Source organism: Rhinolophus sinicus, linkage group LG06 (genome assembly GCF_036562045.2).
Source record: "Rhinolophus sinicus isolate RSC01 linkage group LG06, ASM3656204v1, whole genome shotgun sequence".
Classification (NCBI taxonomy): domain Eukaryota; kingdom Metazoa; phylum Chordata; class Mammalia; order Chiroptera; family Rhinolophidae; genus Rhinolophus; species Rhinolophus sinicus.
This window is the reverse complement of record NC_133756.1, coordinates 161,552,367-161,575,122: the sequence shown is the minus strand read 5'-3', so window position 1 is coordinate 161,575,122 and position 22,756 is coordinate 161,552,367. Positions and strand designations below refer to the sequence as shown.

Genomic DNA, 22,756 nt, shown 5'->3' with positions numbered 1-22,756 from the left:
GGGGGTGGCTGGTTAGCTCAGTTGGTTAGAGCACGGTGCTAATAACAGCAAGGTTGCCGGTTCGATCCCTGCATGGGCCACTGTGAGTTGTGCCCTCCTTAAGAAAGAACATGAGCTCTGGAGCCAGCCTGAGCTTCAATCCTAACTCTAAGACTTTTTGGCTGTTTGATTTTGGGCTAGTTACCTAACCATTCTGAGCTTTGGTTTCCATAGCTGCAAAAAGGGGATGACAATAGTACCTACCTTGAAGGGTTGCAGGGTTGCAGGCTGTGCACTAGCTGTCACTGACTCGTACAGCCCTTCCCCCCTCCAAGCCTTTCCCCAGCCTCCCTTCTGCCCATCTTCCCCCGACTTTGCTCTAACAAGGTTGAGAAATTGGCCCAGTTTTTGTCCACTCCTGCCCTTTACCGTATGCTGTTCCCGCTGCCAGGAATGCTTTTTGGGCCTTATCCACCTTTTGCGGCCTCGTGCTTCTCTTGCCCGGAAATCTCAGCAACACCACTGGAAGCTGTGCTTGACATTCCCTGCAGCCATCCGCTCCACCAGGCCTTGCTCAAGGCCCCTTCTCTGAGCCTCCCAAGCAGCCTGATGCCACAGTCTTGTCTCCCCAAGCAGACTGGGGCCTCCCTCTCCTCTGGGCAGCCAGCTACAGGGGAAGGAGCGCTCCCCATAACCCGGGCAGAGACCTGAGTCCCTGGTTCCTGTAGAAGAGACGAAGGTGATTCGGGCCGAGCAGGACTCTCCAGAAGCCCCCTCCTTCCTGCCCCAGCTTTATTTTGGTTCTAGAATCATTCCAGTCAGCATACTGGGTCCCCACCACACCCATCCCAGGTGCATGGTCAACATTTCATGCAGTTAGAAGGAAGGAAAGAGGGGAAAGAGAAGGTGGAAATACATGGCCTGCACTGCATAGCCACTGGGGTAGAAAGAATCCAGGGTCTCCCAGGCTGCAGAGGTTCCCCAGCTGTGTGTCCCCGGGCCCTAAGCTGGCCTGGGCTGTGCAGACCTCCTGGTGCGGGCACTGGGTAGACAGCCTGGCCTCAGGGCTGGGCCATGGCGGTGTCAGGTGAGAGCCACGGTTCTGCCTCTAGTCCCAATTCTGGGATCCCACCCTGTTCCAGCCACGCCCTCCTGCCACATCATTGGGGATAATTAGTGGGCCTGGGTCTCCATGGCTCACCAGGGCCAGAAGCAGCCAGCCTGAGAGCCCATGCTTGTATGGGTGGGGGGCGCCATAGAGTAGATACTAATCCCTCCTGCCCCCAACCTTTGAACCAGCAGGGACACCTACCCGTCCACTGGGGCACCCACCCCACAGTTTCAAAGGGCGTACAGCTGCCAGCTTCTCTGGGGCTGCCTTTGGTGGATGGGAGCTGCCTTAGCCAGTGACCCTTCCTCCAGCTGGGGGTGGGAGGGGAGCCAAAGATGATGCGTGTAGGGGTGTAACAGCCCAGCCCTTTTGCTTCTGGGCAGGACTCCCCTGGGGTACTATTCACCCTCCGAGTTCCCCCAAGCCATCAGGCTGAAGCTAGACTCTCCTGAAGCCACCACTTGCTCACTGCACCCAGGCTTCCCTCTCTCCCTTAAAGGTTTCTCCTGAGGGCTCTCCCTCATAGACCCCTTGCCCGAGAACTGCCCCCCTTGACTGCCCCTCACTGCTCAGGATGGCCCTCCCTCCGAGGCCCAGCCCAAGGGCCTTCTGCTCCACCATGACGTCCCAGGACCTGCAGCCCACGAAGGCCTCTCCCACAGACCCTACTGCCCACCAGTCCCCCATAGACTGAGGCACGTCTCTTCCCAACAGGGCCTGGCCTGGAGGGACTCCAACAAAGGCCGTGGAGCCAATGCCCGGTTTGTGTGGGACTGAATATTAGGACCTGGGTCTGGGCCTCTGGGCCTTGGGAGGGTTATGGTCCAAGGGAGTAGATTTCACAGAGAATGACTCCGGAGCCAGTGTCCCACGTGGCCTGCGGGCCTCTGCTTGGTATGGTCTGTCGGCCTCTTCTCCTGCCCAAGAGAGGCCCTGGTGTCCACTGCAGTGGGCTGAGGACTGTGTTTGTACAGGGAAGCTCACTTCCCTGCCATACACAGGCTGGGCCGCCTGCCTGGGATACTCTCAGTTCTTTCCCTGCCCCCCCAAACCACAACTCCCATCTCGTCCTCCAGCCCCCAGAGCCCTCCCCCAGTCTGCCTGGCTGGGCTCCCATTTAGCGCTGAGCAGATCAACAGGATGGGGCATCTTGTTTCCCGATGTCCTAGGGGCTGTGTCTCCTTCATGTCACCCCTGCTGATGCCTAGCACAGCACCTGGCATTCAAGACTCGCTCGGTTCCAGTGCGTGGCCCAGCTTGGCACTGGCCTTCCAGCACGGGTAGGGCATGGGGAACTCTGAGAGGCCAAGGTCACCCCAGGCCAAGGAGCACACCTGTTGGGGACCTCAAAATGGGAGAACAATGGGCCAGTGCCCAGCTGCCCTCCTGGGGCCTGGCCCAGCCACAGCTGGTCCTCAGTGGGAGAAACCCTGGGTCCCCAGACACTTAGCCAGGCCCGGTCCTCCACTGCAGTCTGGACAGAGGGACCAAGATGACTGATGGGGACTCCACTGGAGACCCCAGCGTTCATGGCTCCAGCTGGACTATGGAGAAGGGTGTCAGAGCTGAGCTTGCACCAGGCTCCAGGCAGCACCAGTGCCCACCCTGGCCTTGCCCCGGCTGCTAGTTTCGCCGGACAGGGTGCCACATGGACACAGGCCTGCGCAGTGTGGCCAGCATCTGGTTCCAGTGCGTGGTGCCCATGCCGCTCGCTGAGGGCCCGATGATCACATGGCCCACGTTGTCGCCGTGGCCATCGCTGCTGCTCTCAGCCACCGTCACACGGAGAGACAGGTCCTAGGGAGGAAGGGACATGGGTGCTGGGGAGCGGGGGCAGTGCCAGAGGTGCTCCATGGCTCCCGGGCCCTAGTCCACACACGCTTGGCCCCAGCGCGGTGCCAGGTGCGGCTCCCTGAATCCTCACCTTTCACCTGCCTAGCCCCCCGCCTTCTGGTTCTGCCTCCCCACATAGCGGCAGCACCGGGTTCAAATTCCAGCCTCCCCACTACCTTGCTGTGTGACCTTGGACAGTGACTTGGGCTCTTCCTACCTCAGTTTCTCCATCTGTAAAATGGTCTCTACCTGTTCTGGGAACAAAATGAGTTAAAATTTACGGAACGGTGCCTGTACCCAGTCAGAGCGTTACAATATCTGCTGTTCTTCCAAATATAATTATAGGTTGGACTCAACTGAGGAAGGGAGAGAACCCGCTTAAGGTCAAACCGAGGCTGAAACTGGACCCCACCCTGACCTCTCTCCGCCCCAACCCTCCTTTCCCGTCCCAAGACATCTCTGGCCCTTGGAGGCTGGAGTAGTGGCACCGTGACTACCCAGAGGGAAGCAGGGGACAGGTGTGCAGCCTGTCCCGTGAGGGTGACAGAGCAAGGCAATGACACCCCGGACTAACCAGGGATGCGGGCATGTTTGCCTGGATTAGGAACACCCAGACGGAGGCAGAGTTCTGGGCTTTCAAATGCAAACAGGGTGTCTTGGGAAGGGAGATCAGGCAGGTTCTGTACAGCCCAGGGCTAAGGGACAGCTTTTGGCTCAAGACACAAAAAGACTTTCTCACGGTCAGGAATGCCAAGGATGGAAGGAGTAGTGAGGGGAGGTGATGAGTTCCCCATCCTCTGAGGCATGCAAGCAGCACCACTGGTGTGCCCAGGCCATGTCCTCTGCAGTGCCCCCCACCCTTGGTCTGTGATATCTGTGCTGGGAGGGGTCTCCCTGGGGCATATCACCTTCTGAAGGCCACGGGTGTGGGGAGCTCAGCAGGGCCTCTGCAGGTAGAACCCTGGGAGATTCAGGGCCCTTGGATTAGCCTTGGCTCCTCTCTAGGCCTTCGCAGTTCCTTCCCCTGGGAACTGTTTTGCGTCAGATTTCAGCTGAGCTGACACCTCCTGCAGAAGCCTCCCCGACCACCCAAGTCTGGCACGCTCTTAGTGGGTGAGGATTGTCTGGGGACTTTCCCTTGTGAGCACCGAAGACGCAGAGCCCACGTCCCCAGCACCCACCATAGGGCTGCTATCTAGTGGATGCTCAATAAATGCTTCTCGACTAGATGGCTTGAGGCAAACCCTCACCACCTGCAGGAGCCCTGGGAAGCTCGGTGGCAGGGGATGGAGTGGTCCCAGAGCCCTGGGGGTGACACGGCCTGGCCCCACCGCACTCCTTCGTCATTTCCCCCTCACCTGGAGCACAATGGCTGGTACTGAGAAGATCATGGCTTCGTTGAACACTGGGTTGGGGTCGTCCCTTTTCACAGCTGTCTTCTTTTTGCTCATCTTTCTCCCATCCTGGAGCAGGTACACCTTGACGTAGGGGTCTGGGTGGGTGAGGGGTGGAGATGAGGGCCCGTGCCACACGCACCTAGCACAGCCCTGCCCAGTCCCAGGGGCCCACTGGCTCCAAACTCCCCAGACCTTCACAATTGCCATTATATCCTACAGTCCTGCCATTGGTCCTTAATTTCTTTTCTATTTGACAGATGAGAAAACTGAGGCTCACACACGTGTCAGAACAGCCGGGCTTTGGACGAGGGCAGCCCACCTCCCAGCCCACACACATGCTCCCTTCACTTGATGCTTGGGGAGCTTGGCAGACCCACCACTTTTCATTCTATAAATGGCCTGGGCGCAGACGTCAGCTCTGAGTCACCCAGTGCCTGCTCAGCAGGGCTTGACTCAATGACGTGCGGCTCGGAAATAACAAGTGCCGTCTGCTTGTTACCTCCTGCCCACTGGGTGTCCTTGCTGTGCCTGCCTGGACCCTGGGTCTTCTCAGGCTCCAGCAGGTTGGGTTCCCCCCAGCTCTCTGTCTTCTGTTAGCAGGGGCTGAAAGCAATTGCAGACCTGGGGCCTCGGGTCCCGCTGGCACCTACACCACCCCGGTGGCCCTGGTCCCCGTGTAGGATGTGGGATGCAGTCCAACCCCTGGGAATGGGGTCTCCATCATGAATTCCAAGGTGGGAGGAGGGTGCCCACCTTGGTTCCCTCCCAGTGCTCTAGCCTTCACTGCTGCCTTCTCCTCTTGGACTCCCGTCTCTCCCCCCGCAGGGGCTCCCTGCCTCCCTCCGTGGTTCCCATGTTTCCCCAGCTAGATTAATCTTCCCACTGTGCACGGTTCCTGAGCTCAGCCAAAGCTGAGGGTAGGGGCCTGGCACTGTGCCCCACACTTGCTAATGCCTGCAGGTGCCCAGGGTTTAGCAGCTGGTCCACAGCTACCACGAGCTGCATGGAGGAGCCAGACAGCCAGCAGGGCCTTACCCGCTGTGGTCTTGTCATTGGTCCAGATGAGATTCTTGGCCTTCACCACCACCACGGTGAGGCGCTCGGCTGTGGGGAGGTAGCTGAGGGAGAGCAGGATCTCGCCCACAGCGTCAGCGACCTAGAAGATGGAGGCTCAGAGGGCTTCTGTCCCCTGGACCTCATGGTCCAGGGAAAGCAGGAAGCTTCTTCCTCCATGGAGAAGTTGCTGCTCTGGGACCCCTTATATCAGGGCAACAGGCTGACGCGATTGAGAACGAGACCCCCTTCCCCACTCCATGGACTATGCACCATCCCTCCCTCCCAGCGGGTGGGGGTCCTGCCTTGGAAGGAGTGCCAGAGGTTGCCTATGAAATGTAGCATCCAAATGCAGTTATGTTCCCTCATTCCAGGCCAAGGAAAACATTGTGTGGTCGTGGTATATAGAGGTCCAAGTGGACTGGAATTAGCAGATCATTTGCTTATGCTCCCCCAAAACTCCTACAGTTGTAAAGGTAAACGTCAGCGTGGTCTCAGAAATAACTCACGTTAGGGCCAGAGGAGAACCTCCTAACAGAAGCGCTATCGGAGTAGAGCTTCTAAAGCTTTGGTGGTAGGAGCAGTAGAGCTGTAAACAGTGGTCAGGGTGCTTTTCATTTGCGTGCAGTAAACTGAGTCTCCTTGAATGTGGCTCAATCTCCAAAAGGTGTTGGAGTTTGGGTTCTTGTGGAGGAGAGTGAAGTCCTTCCTCCGAAGTGTATGTGTGTGACGCTGTCTTCACTGGGGACGAGTGAGCAGACTTACCTTGTTCTGGTCCTGTAAGTAGAGCCAGCCGCTGAATGGCTGCAGCGGGAGGTCGAGGACAGAAAGCTTCAGCTCCACCACCCCTGTGCTGACATTCCGCTCATCCTCATCAATGCCGAAAACGGAAAACCGCAGGCTCTTCTCCTCCAGGGCTGCAGGGTCCAGGGGGATGGAGAACTTCTCGTCGAAGAAGATGGAGTAGGCGTTCCTCTGGATCTGCAGAGAGAAAGGAGGGCACTCCAAAGCTGGGAAGGAGGTGGCAGCCAGGCGCCTGCAGGCCGTGACGGAGGGGAGCACTGGACAGAGAGTCCGGGACTTGGGCTTGAGTCCTGGCTCTGCTGCGCCCCAACCTCAATGCCAATCTTTTCTTTCCTGGCTCAGCCCTGATCATTTAAAAGCCCTGCTGTCCTCCCCTCAGTGGTGGGCAATCTAGTGGCCTGGAATGTGAAGCTTCACAATCAGACCCCAACTAAGTCCCATCCTTAGTGCCCATGGCTGCGCAGAACCCCGGTGACGCACTGGCTGAGCGGGTCTCTGTCTTTCTTCTACATAGTCAAGTCCAGCCCTGCGTCAGGTATGCAGTGAGTATGAATTAATTGTCTGGACAGTTGACAGCCGTTGATGTCCCAGCCCCCTGAGACATCCTGTCCCAGGACTCTGAACGTTGTGGGACAGATGGATGGATGGAATGACTAGGCAAGACTGTGTAGACTCCGTTGTGAAGCCCAGTCCTGCCTGGTGGGCACCACTGGCCAGCTCCCAGGAAGCTGTGGGAGGGCTCCTGGGAAGGTGCACTTGCGGGCACTGCTCCCCCCACCATCGGGTGGGGGGGCTGCCTTAGTCACCGCTTGGTGATATTTAAAGAGAGGAGCTCTCATTCCTGGAACCTCGCCTGAAGCTGGGGGGTTGCCCAGCTTGGGGGCAACCACCCACTCACTGGGCTGGGCTGCTAAGAAGCCCGTCTTCTTAGGAATAAATCCACCAGTACCTCCAGATGCCCTGAGCCACTCACTCTCTCTGGTGACAGCCTGGGCTGTGGGAAGGCTCCTCTTACGCTGCTTCCTCGGAGCTACATTCCCCACCTGCTCGAGAATGGAGGGCTCCTTCCCCCATGGGATAAAGCCCACCTCCCGGTCCTCACCTCTCCATTCAGGCTCTTTCTCCAGCCAAACTAGGCTGTTGGCTGTCCCCCGCCCAGAGGGGCCCAGGCTCCCTGATCACCCATTCTCTGCGTAATGAGCACATGGGTGGAGAAATGAGGACCCCGGGGTCGAGTCTCGGGTATCCTGCTCAATTGCTGGGGTAGTCTCAGGCAAAGCACTTTCCCAAGCCTCAGTTTCCTCATCTGTAACATGCCCTCAATCCACCCCGTTGAGGTAAGGAGAGAATTGTGGATGTGCTGGGCTCTGGGAACCAGGTTCTCAGCACATAGCAGGCTGTGGTGGCTGCTGTCTGTCAATGTCCCCCCTCCAGGGATGTGTCCACAACACCCAGGGTCCTCCAGGCTGCCGCGGCCACAGGCAGTGTGGATCCGGGCTCAACAGGAAGCCTTCACACTCCCCATATACAACCTATTGAGCGCTTACCAAGGATTGGACTAAGGAGTTTGCATATATTAACACATCCCCTCAAGAATTATGATGCCCATTTGACAGACGGGGAAACCGAGTCACAAACAGCCTAGGTGACTTACTCAAGGTCACGATGCCAGGAAGTAGGAAACCAGGATTTGAACCCAGGCAGTCAGGCTCCAGGGTCCTGCTCCTAGCCACCCACAGAACTGCCCTTTAGAAGCTCGGTTGCTGCCTCTTGGATCCTACACGCACATGGCTGGTGGTCAGTTCTAGACCCTTCTAGACTGAGGGGGGCAGGATGGGGCAGGAGAGGGATGAGAGTCCCCACTACTGAGGGCAAAGGTGCCCAGACACAGGTGGGTCTCTGAGGAGTCAGAAGGCACTTGGTCCTGCAGGTCGTCAGGCGCCTGCTCCGGTCAGAGGCCACGGTGTGTTGGCCTCGCCCACCTCAGGATTCCCAGCTTCGGCGTTCAGACCCCTCCGTCCAGCCTGGGTGTCCTGGCCGCCAGTGCTGGGCAGTAGGATTGTCGCACGTAGGCTTTGCTCCCTCTGGCAAGGCAGAGGGATCCATGGAGGGAGGTATAGAGCTGGCTCTGGGGGTGTGCTGGGTGCCTCTCCTTGCCCCTCCTGGTTTCCCCCCACCCTGCCCCAGCCTGCTGTCGGCCCCAGGAGCTGACCTCCGTCAGTTGCATCAACAGGCTCCCTTGCCCAAAGGGCACAGTACCTATCAAGGTGGCCCTCTCCACACATCTGTTTCCTTTTGGGTCTGGTAACCTCCCCTTCCCCTCATCATGTCAGACCAGGGTACCACCCTAGCCTTGAGGTTGCCCTACACCCCATCCATACCAATTGTTAACAGTCCTGTTATTAAGCTCTCCCCAAGTTAGCCAACTTGAGTGGGTCATCCCTTCCCTGCCAGGACCCCAGGTTGACACACGGGACAGGTACAGAAATGGACATCCACCACACACTGGATTCATATGGTAAGAGTGCCGAGAACTGTGCAAAATGGCAGCCCGCAGGTGGAGACCCCAAACTCCGGGTTCTGTCCTCCCTACCGTCAGCACGTTCGGCTCTGGGACCAGAATCCAAACCCACTCTCCAGCGCCCTCCTCAGCTCCTGCCTGGCTGTGCAGACCTGTCTGCCTGGGGAGAACTCCTGAGAGGCGGGACCACATCTCTGCCCTGCCCCGCAGCCCCCACTTACCCGGGAAATGCCCACGATCTGCTCGTCCGGCAGCAGGCTGACGCGCATGAAGCAGGACTCGAAGCTGGCTTCCTCCCGCTCCAGGAGGTCCTTCCCCTGCAGCACGGCCACGTGGAGGGTGTGGGAGGCGGCATTGTAGTCCATGCTCACCTCCACCTGGCCCAGTGTGAAGTCCTGCCCGAACGTGTTGCTCACGGAGGAGATGGAGTTGAGGGAGTCCGCCGACTGGGACTTCCGGAGGGTCCCGTAGGGGGCCAGGTCCAGCTCACGGCCCATCAGCTCCAGGGGCCCCAGCTCACTGATGCTCTCAAAGGTGTCCTCAATGCTGAGGCTGCCTTTGCGACTGGGTGGTCCCCGAGTGCTGGCCCGCTGGGCATTCCAGGCAGGCACTCTCTGGGGTAAGAAAAGGGGATATGGGAGCATCACAAGGGCATTGGGGTTGAGGAGATGACAAAGAGATGCAGTAAGCTCTGGTCACTTGAGGTACCTCCAAGTTCCCCTTTTGCAAAAACAGGGCATACCTTAGTTTAGAAGGCCCTTGCTTAATGTTACTTCATGTCACTCAGTTTTTTCTCTCTAACCAGATGTAAGAGAGAGAGTTTTCTTAAAATGTTTATTTATATGGATTGAGTTCTATACATAAAGATGTTCATTGCAGTGATGTTTATGAAAAGGAAAAATAGTTAACAATCTAGGTGTCCAGCAGAAGGGGAATGGGTAAGAATACTGGAGTATGGCTACTCAGTAGATGATTGGGCAGCCTCAAAGGAAGTTTTCAAAAATGTCTACAACATGAGAAAGCTTTCATGTTGGGTAACATTCACCCTAATATTTGAATTTTTCTTTCCTCTAAATTGACCTTAGTATTTAGGAAAACAAAGGCCTTTGTACTGCAAGCATCTCCCATGTTGCTGCATGATCTTCGTGAACACAATTTTTAATGCTCTCCCCAATTTGCCATTGAGTGGATAGCCATAATTTATTTTACAATTCTCCTGCTATTGAACATTGATGTTGTTTCTAATTTTTCACAAATATAAATAATGCAGCACTGAATAGATTTCTCAAAATCCTGGCTTAGAGGACACAGTCCTTTTGAAAGCATTTGATGCATGTCGCCAAAGTGCTCCTTGGAAAAGTTGGGCCAATTTACAGTCCCCCCAACAGAGTGAGAGATAGTCCCCTCTGAAATCCCAAACAAGTGAGCATGTGGGGCCTGTAGCTGGTAACAGATTCTGGCTGTGCTCTCTGGAACATTACATGATGTTAGGAAAATCTCTGCCAAGTGTCAAATGATGAAACATTCAGCAATAGATACAGAGAGCCCTAAAAATGTTTGAACTCCCTCATACAGTAATTCCACATCTGGGCATCCATTCAAAGTATATAATCCCAAATGAAGACAAAGATTTACATATAAAACATTCACGGCATCATTTATAATGGCATTTAGTGAATCATGGCACATATATAAAAAGGACTCTTACACAGCTATTAAAATGGTGTTTATGATGGGTGTTTGACAATGAGAAAACGCTTCAGCTATAAGATGAAAGGGGCAGGGTATATAAATCCAGGTAGAAATGACACCCATTGTGTAAAAACTATGCATGGATAAAAATGGGGGAAAGTAGATTAAAACTATTGGAGAGAAATAAAACAAAATGTTAGTAGTTTAAAAACAGTTAACAGTTGCTTGCCTCTGGGCGGTGGCATTTTGGGAGAGGTTTTTCTTATTTGCGAGTATATTTTTCACAGAATGGCTCTTAAAATTGAAAGTATTCATTCAACAAACATTCATCGATTACCTAGCACTGGGCTAGGTTGGAGATATGGAGGCGGATGAGGGTCTCAGAAGGAAATTAACCGGGGGGGGGGTAAGGTGAGGAGCGAGTGGGGGCCGAGTCTGAAAGTGGCCGGTGGGGACGTGGGGTGCATAACTGGGTGTGTAGCTGTGAAGCCTCACCTTCTGCCTGGCCTCTGCGTAGGTCTCGCCATACTTCTGCTGGAGGTACCTGTAATGGTAGTTGGGGAATGGGGAGGGGCTGGGGAAACTCCCCGATGTCCAGAGCTTCCACAGGCTCACAGCTGCAATTCCCAGCAGCGCCAGGGCCCCGGCAGCGTAGACACCCACCTCCCAGTCGGGGGGGCTCTTGATGACTGCAAGGCAAGAGCAGCCTCAAGTTAGTGGGCCCTGGGGCCCCTCAGGGGTTACAGACGCCCACTCAGGGAGCACTGACTTACTTATTCATTGAACGAATATTTACTGAGTGCCCACTACGTATTGGGCTAGGTGCTGGGGATCCGGTGGTGAACAAGAATACACTCTGTGGTTTCTGCTTCTACCCCGTCCCACAAAAACAAACATTTCTACCAGCAGTGACACTTGGCTAGAGCAGATGAAGAGCTGTAAATAATGGTTAAATATTAATTAAGCTTTAAATAAATAGGGTTGTTCTTGCGTCTTTGAGTTCTCTGAACTCAGCCTGCAGAGGACCTCTTGCTCCCAGGTAATCAAAGCAGCCTTTTGGGGTCTGGGGAAAGAAGAAGAGGATTTGGGGGAGAAAAAGAAATAACCCCATTTTTTTTGCCTCAAATCTCATCTAGAACAACCCAATGTCCATCAACTGATGAATGGATAAATAAAATGGAATATCATAAAAAGGAATGAAGCACTGATACATATTACAACACAGATGAACCTTGAAAACATCATGCTAAGTGAAGAAAGCCAGTCACAAAAGATTCTATTTATATGTTGTATGATTCTATTTATATGTTAAAAATAGGCAAATCTATGCAGACAGAAAGTAGATTAGTGATTGTCAGGAGCTGGGGGCTGGGAATATGGAATATGGGGTTTCTTTTTGGAGTGATGAATAGATTCTAAAAATTGGTCATGTGGATGAGTGTGCAATATAATAAAGCCCACTGAATTGTACACTTTAAGTGGGTGAATTTATAGTATATAAATTTATCTCAATAAAGCTGTTACCAAGAAAAAAACCCCAACTCAGCCAGAAGTGAGAGGTGGCTGCAGGCTATGCAGGGCATGGGGACAAATCCAGATGCTCAAATGCTTTTTGGTCACTGATGAGTATATGACTTTCCTATTTGAGCCAAATATGATAATGAACTACCCCTCAACTGTGTTGGCTGAGTCCTTACCCAGCACAGTGCTTGGCATATGGCAGGACCTTACATGTTAAAAGGAAACCTTCTGGGGAGCCAATGAGAGAGTGGGATTCATTTTGCAGATGGTTGCCCCGTTGGCAAAAACAGTTCTCTAAACCATTCTGAGTGTTGCCTCTACTCAATTCAAATGGGGAAACTGAGGCACACAGAGACTGTGCACAAGGTCACGGAGCCACGATTCCAGCTCTGACAAGCTCCAGAGCAAGCAGGGGTAACCTCTGACCAACCTGGTCTCGACCCGGCACAGTTCCCTAGTAACAGCACAGTTAACGAGGTGCGGAGGGCATTTCAGGCGTGAAGATTTATCATTGTATGTCTATTGAGCACCTACTGTGTGCGAGCACCTTGTGGAGTGAGTCAGTCTCAGGTCCAGCTCATGATCTAGGGGGTGGGGTGGGCATATAAATAGACAAAACCGAATGATGGGGACAGCCCAGGAGGGCTTCCTGGAGCTAGAGGAGGGATATCCCTTCCTGGAAGGACATCTAAGTTGAGATACAAAGGAGTAAGAAGTGTGCTAGGCCAAGGCACCAGGGACTGGGAGTTTAGGGCAGGGAGAGGAGCTGAAAAGCCCAGAGGACTCAGAGCGCCCAGAGGGAGGGAGGGAGTGGGGGCATTGGGGGCTGGAGGGGCTCCTCACCACGGTTCCCCAAAGTCCAACACATAGGGAGGAATCGTGCAGCAGTGGTAGCCTGTCAGGCAGTGGGAGGCCTCAGCCTGACCCTGCTGCTCTGAGCCCCGCCAGCTCTAGCCACCATCTACATGAACTCGCTCTGGAGAAGGGCTAGGCCCATCCATCAGCCCTGGCATTTATCCAGCATGTAGCACCCTATGAGGGCCCTACCTCCACTTTCTAGAGAACTGAGGCTGGGAGAGGCTGCCACAGGAGTGAGAAAGCAGAGCCTTAGCTCCCTCCCAGCAGGCCACCTGGCCTCTCTGGGCTCAGTTCCCTCATCCGGAAGGAGATGATGACAAAATCATCCCCATCCAGTGGTTCCACCCCGGGGTTTATTCTAAGGGAAAAATCCCAACAAGTTTTCTGTCTGGTGTGAGTCATCCTGGCTGAACTTATTTATAACAGTAGAATCTGAAAACAGCAAGAAGGTCTGACCTGGGGCTGCGGCACTGTCTTAGGAGGGAATGTCACTGGCTTTTGAGAATGACAATTGAGGTCGTTAGGCTGTCACTGTGGCAATGCAGAGACATTTAAGACAATGTTAAGAACGAAAAACATCAATCCCCAACATGGTATAACCTTATGATTTTGATGTAAAAATCACATAGTGAATGGACAGGGGCTGGACAGGGGCTGGGCGGGCTGGGGAGAAATGAGGGGAAGAAGAAATAAGGATACAGGGGACTATTTATTTATTCCTGACCTTGGTTACCAGAATGTAATTTGTGGGCTAAATGAAACTACAACAAAGGTCTACAGAGGGCCCCAGGCCAGGCCTGCCCAGGTCGCAGGGGTGTGGGGGTGTGGGGGTGTGGGGGTGTGTGGGGGTGTGTGTGGGGGGAAGCCTGGGAGTCTGGTGAATGGGGGATGGGATGGGAATGGACCTGGTTAACTGGAGAGTGAGAGGCAGACAGAGTGGCTCCTGCTGAGATAGGCACAGCAGGGCCTGGGTGCCAGTAGGGGTTAGGCACAGAGGTCAAGTAGGCAATGGGCCGGGCAAGGTGGCAAAGCACAGCCAGAGTCCCCTGAGAGTGAGGATTGGGGGTGGGGTGAGGGTGGGGGGCTGAAGGACTGAAGCCGGTGCTCCAGTTGGCAGAAAAGGGGGGCAGGGCCAGGGGCACGAAAGGAACAGCCCCAGGAAGATGACACAAAATGATGACAATTAACGCTCATTTATTTATTCATTTATTGAGGACCAGCCTTGGGATGGAATGGGAAGAATTCCCAAGGGAAGTAAGGTCTATGCTGAGACCAGAAATGCAGAGGAGGAAGAAGAGGCGTCAGAGTCATAGGTATAATAGGTTCCCTTCTCTTTGCTATTTGCCAGGCTCTGTTCCAAGCACTTCCCGTGTATTAACCCATCGAGTTCTCAGAAGGTTCTATTATGATCCCCATTTTACAGATGAGGAAACTGAGGGATAGAGGAGACATTTGCTGCCAGACAATCTGGCTCCAGATCTGTGCTTGTAACCTCCACTCCAGTCTTGAGGACTTAGCCAGGCCGAGGCAGGGAAGTACTCCAGGCAAAGGGAATGGCATGTGCAAAGGCCTGGAGTTCGGCTGTGTTTGCACTGTGCTGGGCACGTCACGTGGGTTAGCTCATTGAACTTCCCAGCAGTCCTTGAGGTAGGCCTCATTGCCCCATTTTACAGATGAGTAAGTGGAGGCTCAGATAGGTTTCATCACTCATCCAAGGCCACACCAAGACCTGGCCCAAGACCTGGGAGCCTGCAGGTGAAAAGTGAAAATCCCTAGCTTGAGGTTAGGAAAGGGGTCCCTAGTGTACCTCTCAGCTCAGCCCTGGCTGGCTGGGGGCTGTGCTGGGGCAGATGCTGAGTGGTAGGGAGTGCCAGCCTGGGAGTCAGGAGACCTGGGTGCATGTCCTGACCCTGTTACTTACTCATTGTCCCTTTCCCTCCCTACTGCCATCTGTAAACGGGGAGGGGAACATAAGGAGAAAAGATGGTGAGGAGTGTGTCTGGTGTCTTGAGGCCATTCCCAAGCTCCATGCCTTCCGGGGCACACAAGGGAAGGCGGGAGCTGGGTCCCCATCCCTCCCTGTCCTCGACAATCTCTGAGTGTAATGTCACGTGGATCTAACATCAACATTCCTGGGTTTCCTCTCACTTGGCTACATGACAGCTTCCAGGAATGGCCCTGGTGAGTGGATTCTGTGTCACGGGCTCTTCCTTAGAGAGCAGCAGGACACAGGCCTCCAGGGAGATCCCTTCAAGTCAAACGGAGGTTGTTGCTTCCACAAAAGGAGCCACTGGAGCGGAAAGATGAGGAGACCTCAGACTGCTTCCAGTCCCGTGTCCCCAAGGCTGTGTGCCTTGGGCAAGTCACTGATGGTCCTTACCAGTAAAACAGGGCCATTATTGGTGTCCCACTGATATCCCCACCCCAGGGCTGGTGGGAGGGTCCTGCGAGATGGCATGTTGCCTCTGGGACTCACCATTCAGGTGGTATTCTGCCACGTCCACGGCCATGATGCCCACTGCGGTGGCGGAGACTGGAAGGGAAAAGAGAGTCAGCAAAGAGGGATTCAGAGCAACCCTGTGCCCTGGCCTCCCTGGTGCCCATGCGCCTGTCACCCAGAGCGCACACTCAGCTATGAACCCCCCACCATGCAAAAGGAGGTGGTTTTTGAAATAGCATGCTTATTTATTTATTTTCTATTTTTTAAAATTTTATTGCGGAATATTGGGGAACAGTGTGCTTCTCCAGGGCCCATCAGCTCCAAGTCGTTGTCCTTCAATCTAATCATAGAGGGCACAGCACACTCGCCCATGTGGGAATCGAACCGTCAACCCTGTCGTTCAGAGCTCGTGCTCTAACCAACCAAGCTACCCAGCCACCCCATGAAATAGCATTTTTTAAAAAATGGTGTTTGAAGCTCTCTTCAAGCACTCTAAGACCTCACTGCAGGGTTGCCAGATAAAACACAAGCAATCCAGTGACATTTGAATTTCAGATTCATTTTTAGTAAAAGTACGTCCAAATATTGGGACATACTAAAAATGTATTCATTGTTTATCTGAAACGCAATCGTTGCTGGCATCTGCATTTGGATTTGCTAACTCTGACACCCCTACCTCACCCCCACTCTACCAACAACAGGCTGACCAGCAGCCACTCTTTGTTACTCATTAGAGCGCCCCCCCCCCCAGGGCGTTCACTAAGCAGTACCATCAGGGGTCACAAAACCTGTCAATGAGGGACCACATAATAAAACGCACGGTGGTCCCATGAGATTCTAATGGAGCTGAAAATTCCTACTGCCTAGTGACATCTGAACCGCTGTAATGCTGAGGCACAATGCATTATAATTGCCTACAAGTTCAGTACAGTAACAGGTTACACAGAATTGTAGCCGAGGTGTGCGACAGGTTACAGCACCTAGGTTTGTGTAAGTGCATGCTACAATGTTCGCACAACGAAATCGCCTAATGACGCATTTCTCAGAACGTACCCCGCTATTAAGCGACGCGTGGCTGTACTTAAAACGCTTTTGTTTCAATTGGAAAAGGAAAGGCTGTTTCTGCAAGATTCTGTTCTCCGTCCTTTCACTCCCCACCCCACCCTCCACTCCCAAGTTTTATGAACCGCTGAAGGTCTGAGTTGTTCTAGAAAGGTCTAGAAGCTCATACAAGCCATTAGCTGAACCCAGGGACTGCTCATAGTCTTATTACTGTTGTTGCTAAGAAGTAAATTTGGCTCGCAGACATATTCTAAATGGGGAGAGTTTGAAAAGGGGAGGCCAGGATGAGCTGTTGTTGGTCTCACTCGGGGGACACGGAAGAACAGGATAACCCCCACCCCAACCTCTGCAGTCCCTCCTGCCACAGCGAGGTGGGCAGAGGCAGATGAGGAGGGTAAACGGGGGCGTGAGAACTGCACTGTGCTTACCCACCCAGGGCGGTGCTTTTCCATTCCTGCGAGAATGACCATTCAGCATGGCTGGACATTCTGGCTCTTTAAAGAAAAGCCAGATACCTGGATGTATCATGTACAGTTTCTTGATTTTTTTAAATGTTGCAACCAATTCACCAAAAATGTCAACACCGTTCAGGCACAGTGTAAAAAGCTGCTTGGCTGTGGCTTGCCCGTTTGTAACCCTTCGAAGCAGTCTGTGGGCTCTCTTTGGGACTGGGGTCAAATCAGAGGGTGAACATTTTCCTAGGCATCTTCCGGAATCCTGGGGTTCTCCCCAATTTGGGGCTCTGGAACCAAGAAGTTATGGTGCCTTGACCCAGATACATGGGGCATCCAGCACATGTGGGAGTGCCTCAAGTCCCATGGCGGAGACCTCGAGAAGCAGGGTAGAACAGGGCCCTGGGCGAAGCCCTGCCAGGTGCACACACTGCTCCTTGCTCCCAGCATCCCTGCTGATGCCCACACTCCCACGGTGAGATGTGGGTTGTCATGGTGATGGGAGGGCGGTGTTAACCAGGAAGGGCTTCACCTGCGTTGACTCAAAGTAGAAGCTCATTCCTGGGACCTGGACTGGAGATCACGATGACAGTTATTCTTGCCAAGCTTTCCTTACATCCAAGCGCAGCTCTAAGCACTTCGCAAATACATATACTACCTCATCTAATCCTCTAACAACCCCATGAGGCAGATACTATTATTACCTCTGGTTTGCAAAGGAGAGTCTTGAGTCATAAAGATAAAGTTATTTGCCCCAGGCCATACAGCGGAAAAACTGTTCAGCTCAGGCCATCTGGCTCCATGTTCCTACCCCTGTGCCCAACTTGCAGGCAGGCATGTGGTTTCGAAAGTTTCCTAAGAATCTTCAGGCCAAATCTGGCACTATGTACAAGCCTAAGGTGGCCCTAGTTTCTGGCAGAAGGGGGTCTGGACGCATGGAAACACACATTAACGTGAACACACAGGTACCAGCCTGCCTCTGCCTTTCTGGGAATCTGATGATGCCAGCGGCTTTCTTTCCTGCACACCTGGCACAAGCTGACTTTGGGAGAGAGAGGCTGCCCTGGGATGGCCAATGCCAGCAGCGTGGGCTGGGTACACCCCTGCAGCAAGTACACGTGGTATGGCACAGAATCTGCTGATCGGACCTCTGGCTGTCCAGGAGCCCCCATCCATCCAAGGATGGTCCATCTCAGACTCCGGACTCCCACACTGCCCGCCTTTCTCCCTCTCCTCATCACAAACCCCCTTGCCTGGGAGCTGTGATTTCAGCGAAGGTGTGAACAACCCCAGGCACACCCAGACCCTCAGTGGAGCCCTGTGAAGTGGCAGAAGCCAGAGCATATCTGTCTGAGTGGAGGTAGGAGAGAACTGGGGGGAGAGTCAAGGCTCCTGGGTGGGAGACACTGTGAGCACAGCTCTGAATCTCAGATCTGTCCCCTTATTTGCTCTGAGCCTCAGTTGTCCCGTCTGTAAAATGGGGCTCCTGCCTGCCCAATCAGGGTGCTAGGAGGGTGGAACGAGAAGTAAGTGTGGTCTTGGCCTGGCAATCGTCCAAAAGCCCCCTTGCTCCTTATTTAAGTTGTGGAATTGTGTGGGCAGCACTGCCAGCCTACAGATGTGTTTCATTTATCTTAAATGTGAGTTTCCAACATTTAAAAATTGGGAAATTTCCCATTAACAATGGATTTCTAAAAAGAAAAGTAAAGAAGGATGGATTGCCAGCTTCTCTTTAAAAGTTATATCTGGGGGCAGTGGGTCTATATCCTCCCTAACCCCCCAAAATAGCCCGAGCTAGAGCTGAGCAGGCTTTGCCCCTTCAGACAGGGCACTTGCTCTGCAGGCCTGGCACTTTCCATTCACTGCCAGAACCTGCTGGCCCCTGGGAGCGTCTCCGCGCATGAGCCTGGGAAGCAGGACTTCCGATGCACTAGGGGAGGTTCAGAAAGGTTAAGTGACTTGCTCAAAGCCACACAGTCAGCAGTGGCGGAGCTGGGCAGCCCTCCCTGACGCCTTGTCCAGTGCCTCTTCTATGATAGGAGCCACAGCCCCTGTGCCCAGGCCTTTACCTCCGTCAAGACCCCTATGGAGCACACATCCTATTAGTAACCCCACTCTGCAGAGGAGGAAAGTGAGGCTCAGAGAAGGGCAGTGAGTTTGCTCAAGGTCACCTAACCAGTAAGCAGAGAGCCGAGATGGAGCCGGATGCGGCTCTGCCTCAAGCACCCTTCTTAATGGCTTTACTCACTTTCCCTGAGACCCCTCGACTCCATTCACTGACTACAGCAACCTCAGCAGGCTCCGGCTGGCAGCCTGGAGGTCTGCCAGGCAGAGGGGCTGCGGCTTTGGCTCAGAACAGGATGCTGACAAGGCAGGTCGGAGGCCAGGGCAGCCTGTGACCGGAGCTTCCCGAGCTTAAGACACATAGGAAACGGGGCACAACAGGACAGCCAGAGCTGTCCCAAACCCACTTCTAAGCTCCTCAGGTCCATGTGCCCTCCTTGGCACCCAATCTATTCATTCTGACCTGAACCTGCATGGAGTATGCTCTCTGAAAACAGCTCTAGGTTCAAATCCAGGCTTAATCAAACCTACCTGGCAACACCTACCTAAAGCTATAAGAATTAGACATAATATACGCTAAATGCTTAGCATGATGCCTGGCTCATAGTAGGCACACAATATAGACCTGATAATTGAATGAATAAATGGATCCCCATTTTGAAGATGAGGACGCTGGGGCCCATGGTCACTGAGCGTATGAGGAGCAACCCTGGGATTGGCGCCAAGGTGCGATGGATCTGGCTTGGGCTCTTGGCCACCATGCCACCTCCTGACTAGGCTTTTCGGGGGTGGAGGTGGGTGGGAAGAACTGCCACTGGCCTTACAGGAATCTGACCACAGCCAGTCCAGGCCCCCTCCTGGGCTTGTCAGAGAAATGGCTTTCCAGGAATTTTGTGCCTCTGCAGGGGAAAAGGGTCCCGTGTCTCTGCTCTTCCTACCCCATGTCCTTGTTCTGCGTCTCCACATCTCTGGCCAGCAGGGTATTGGCGCTCACTACCCTCACTCTGAGGCCAGCAGGTCGTGGGAATGACAGGAGTGGGGACAGGGCAGCCCTCCACCTCCTAGACTGCGAGCCTCTTTAGGATCTTTAGGTTTGAAATTCTTTTCAAGTGCTCCCCCCTCCATCTGAGATAACCACATCCTGCTACCCATCCCCCCAAAGCCCACAGAAACCACAGTAAAGACTGGCTAGGGTGGTGGTGGTTGGCATTTGTTGGGGACCTACCATGAGCCAAGCACTGTACCAAGGACTCGCCATGTATTATTTTAGCAAACTCTCCTTGCTGCCCTCCAAGGGGGCTGCTACTCTGCCCATTGTGCTGGTAAAAGAACTGAGGTGCAGGAAATGACTTGCCCATAGTCACCAGAGCTGATGAGAGGCAGAGTCCAAGCTTGGGAGCCCCCACTTCCCCAAGCTGCTTGGGAAAGGTTTCATCCTGCAGAGTGGGGAGGCAGAGGCTTGGGGACATTTCTTGACCCTTCTCCAGATTGGCTGTTACCTGGAGTGGCTCTCCTGCCTGATCTGGGCCTCAGTTTCCCCATTTCTGTGCCAAAGCACAACTGCTGCCGCTCTCCAAACCTGTCCCACTCTGGCTCTGGGAAGGGGCTGATATTCCGGGGTGCAGGTTTCCCAGGCACTTTGCGGTGGGGGTGACCTCACTGAATGAGGAGGGGAGAGCTCACCATCCCTCTGTAACCCCTGGAAGGGAGGTCACCAGGTTGGCACAGGTCTCTTCCACTCTGTCTCCAGGGTCCCATGTTCTGCCCCATTCCCACCGCCTCTTCAGCCCAAAAACACAGCCCGCGCGGCTCCCAGACCCACACACTTCCTCTGCCAAAGAGCAGCAGCATCGGCAGTTCTGAATGGAAAGCCCCCCACCCAGGCCAGACCGAGGCTGGGAATCCTTTCCTGGGTTCCCGGGGGCCTCCTGGCCATAGGGTACCGACATGCCTCTCAGGATTGGGGCATTTCCTGAAGACCCAGCACCCGTGCTGCGGGAACCCCCAGGGTATACGGGGACAGGAGAATGGGGAGCTGACCCGAGAGCCGGGAGGGGGTGTGAGGCGGGGCCGAGGCAGTGGGGACAGTCAGGGTGCTGACTGAATGTGAGGGGCGTGCGTGCAGCGCGGGCGCCCGGGAGGCGTGTAAATGGCCGGGGGGAGCCGCGTGTGTGCACACGCGGGGCGGGCGTGCGGGGCGCGATGCGATGCGGTGCGCAGTACGTGGAGTGGCTGGGCCGGGGAAGGGCGCCCGGCGTGAGCTGTGCCGGGCGTGCGTGTGCAAGCGCGGCGCAGGTGTGCAGACACGCGGAGCGCGCGGAGCCCGGGGGTCCGCGGCGAGGGAAGGGGGCCCTGCGTGCGTCCGCGCGCCCTGCGCTGGGGACGGCGGGGTGAGTACTCACCTCGGTTCGGGCTCCGGCGTGGGCTCCGGCTCCCGGCTCCGGGTTCCCCGCCGGCCTCTCGCAGCGCGCACGCACCGGCGCCAAGCCTGGCGGTCGCCCGCAACGCCACCCCTGCAGTGTCGCCCGACGCCCGCCTCGGAGGAGCGCGGCGCGGGCCGGGGGCTCGGCCCGGCCGGGGCGGCGGAAGGGAGCTGCGCCGCAGTCCGGGCACGCTCCCAGGAGCCTGCCGCGCGCTCCCTCGCGCTCGCCCGCCCGCCCGCTCCCCGTTTAATTTAAAGTGACAACCTCGAGCGCTCTTTTCGCTCCGGGGAGCCGCGCGCCGCTTCCGGGGTCTGAGCCCAGGATCCCCAAGCACGCCCGGGCATCCCGGGGTCTCCCCGAGGCGGAGTCCAGCCCCTCACTCGCAGGCTGGGGGAACGAGGGTGGGGTGGGGATTCGCTCACCAGGGTCTCCTAGAGGCCGGCGGAGCACTGGACGCAGAGTCAGCAGGCCCCGGGTCTAGCCCCAGCCTCCCGCACCCGGCCTTATCCTATTCCCTTTCTGGGCCTCAGTTTCTTTTTCTGTGAAACAGCCCGATACTGCGCACCTGTAGGAACCGCTGAGAAAGCAGGCGGTATCCCCTTCTCTGAATGGATAATTACCCTCTCCCACCATGATTGGGCTGTTACTGTAGGCCAACATCATCTCACTTAATCCTCACAACAACCTAGTGGGGTCGTGGTCCATTTTTTTACACGAGGAAACAGGCTCAGAGATGAAATGACCTTCCCAAGGTCACAGAGCCAAAGGTCAGAGCTAAGGCTTGAACCCAGGTCTGTGTGACTTCAAAGTTCATACTCTTACCCACTTAAGGGTCGTGCTTTCTCTCCCAAAAGAGTGAATGAATTTTTCAGGAGATATTTATGACACCCCCGCTGGACGCCAGGCACAATGCCAGGTGTGGGCCATCTTGCGGGAACAGGGGCACAGGTCCCACCCTGCCCTTGCAGTCTGGTAGGGAGGCGGGCACGCATTACCAGGGGCTGGGGTGTGCAGAGAACATTGCCACGTGCTGTGGGGGCAGTAACCAGGAGAGCAGGCTTCGGGGCACCTGGGGAGGCCTGGGGTGGAGTGGGAAAGAGGGTGAGGATCTCAGGTGGGGAGCGAATGTGCAAAGGCAGCGGTGGTTCCTGGATTATCTGCCCTCTGGGCCTTCGCGGCTGTCCCCTCAGGAGGAGCTGGGTCTGTGCTGGCTTTGTAGGGAGGCCCTTGATCTACAAGGCTGGACCCTGCGGAGCCAAGTATACAGTTTCACTCTCACCCACAGGGGGCGCCCTTGTTCTCCATTCATTTTTCTAGCCCTGGCCGAGGAAGGAGAATGGACATTAATTATATACCCTTGGAGGAGAGAGGCTGGGCACTGGGTCATGGGCTTTCACTGCCATTTCTCATTTAACTTAATCTTCACAGCCACCTGCAGTTGGGCATGAATGAGCCCATTTTCCAGATGAGGATACTGAGGCCTGAGGAATGAGAGAGTTCCTAGTTTGGGAGGGAGAGGTGAATTAGACACACCATCCACACACAA

General features: G+C 54.8%; 1 protein-coding gene across 3 annotated transcripts; it reads right to left on the bottom strand.

Moving 5' to 3' along the window:
* Nucleotides 1-753: 753 nt before the first annotated feature.
* SYT12 (synaptotagmin 12) lies at nt 754-21,460 on the bottom strand. Of its 3 annotated transcripts, XM_019737857.2 has the most exons (9): nt 21,190-21,434; nt 15,246-15,302; nt 11,054-11,079; nt 10,886-10,934; nt 8,920-9,312; nt 6,139-6,354; nt 5,356-5,476; nt 4,282-4,415; nt 754-2,887 (listed from the first exon to the last, which is right to left on the bottom strand). In XM_019737857.2, the coding sequence occupies exons 2-9, from the start codon at nt 15,246-15,248 to the stop codon at nt 2,714-2,716; spliced, it is 1,116 nt and encodes a 371-aa protein (XP_019593416.1). In that variant the 5' UTR covers nt 15,249-15,302; nt 21,190-21,434; the 3' UTR covers nt 754-2,713. The 3 variants fall into 3 exon arrangements, with proteins under 3 accessions (XP_019593416.1, XP_019593415.1, XP_074192857.1); XM_019737856.2 differs by having other exon boundaries at nt 10,886-11,079; nt 21,190-21,460; XM_074336756.1 differs by lacking the exons at nt 11,054-11,079; nt 21,190-21,434.
* Between the last annotated feature and the right edge of the window lie 1,296 nt (nt 21,461-22,756).

What these genes read in the sequence shown, in the direction of transcription:
- SYT12 (XM_019737856.2), bottom strand. Translation starts at nt 15,279, where the DNA reads ATGGCCGTGGACGTGGCAGAATACCACCTGAATG. An exon ending in ACTTACAGGACCAGAACAAG is followed by an intron (nt 5,477 to 6,138) that starts GTAAGTCTGCTC and finishes TCCATCTTCTAG; the next exon opens with GTCGCTGACGCTGTGGGCGA. An exon ending in TACCAGCCATTGTGCTCCAG is followed by an intron (nt 2,888 to 4,281) that starts GTGAGGGGGAAA and finishes CTTCCTCCCTAG; the next exon opens with GACCTGTCTCTCCGTGTGAC.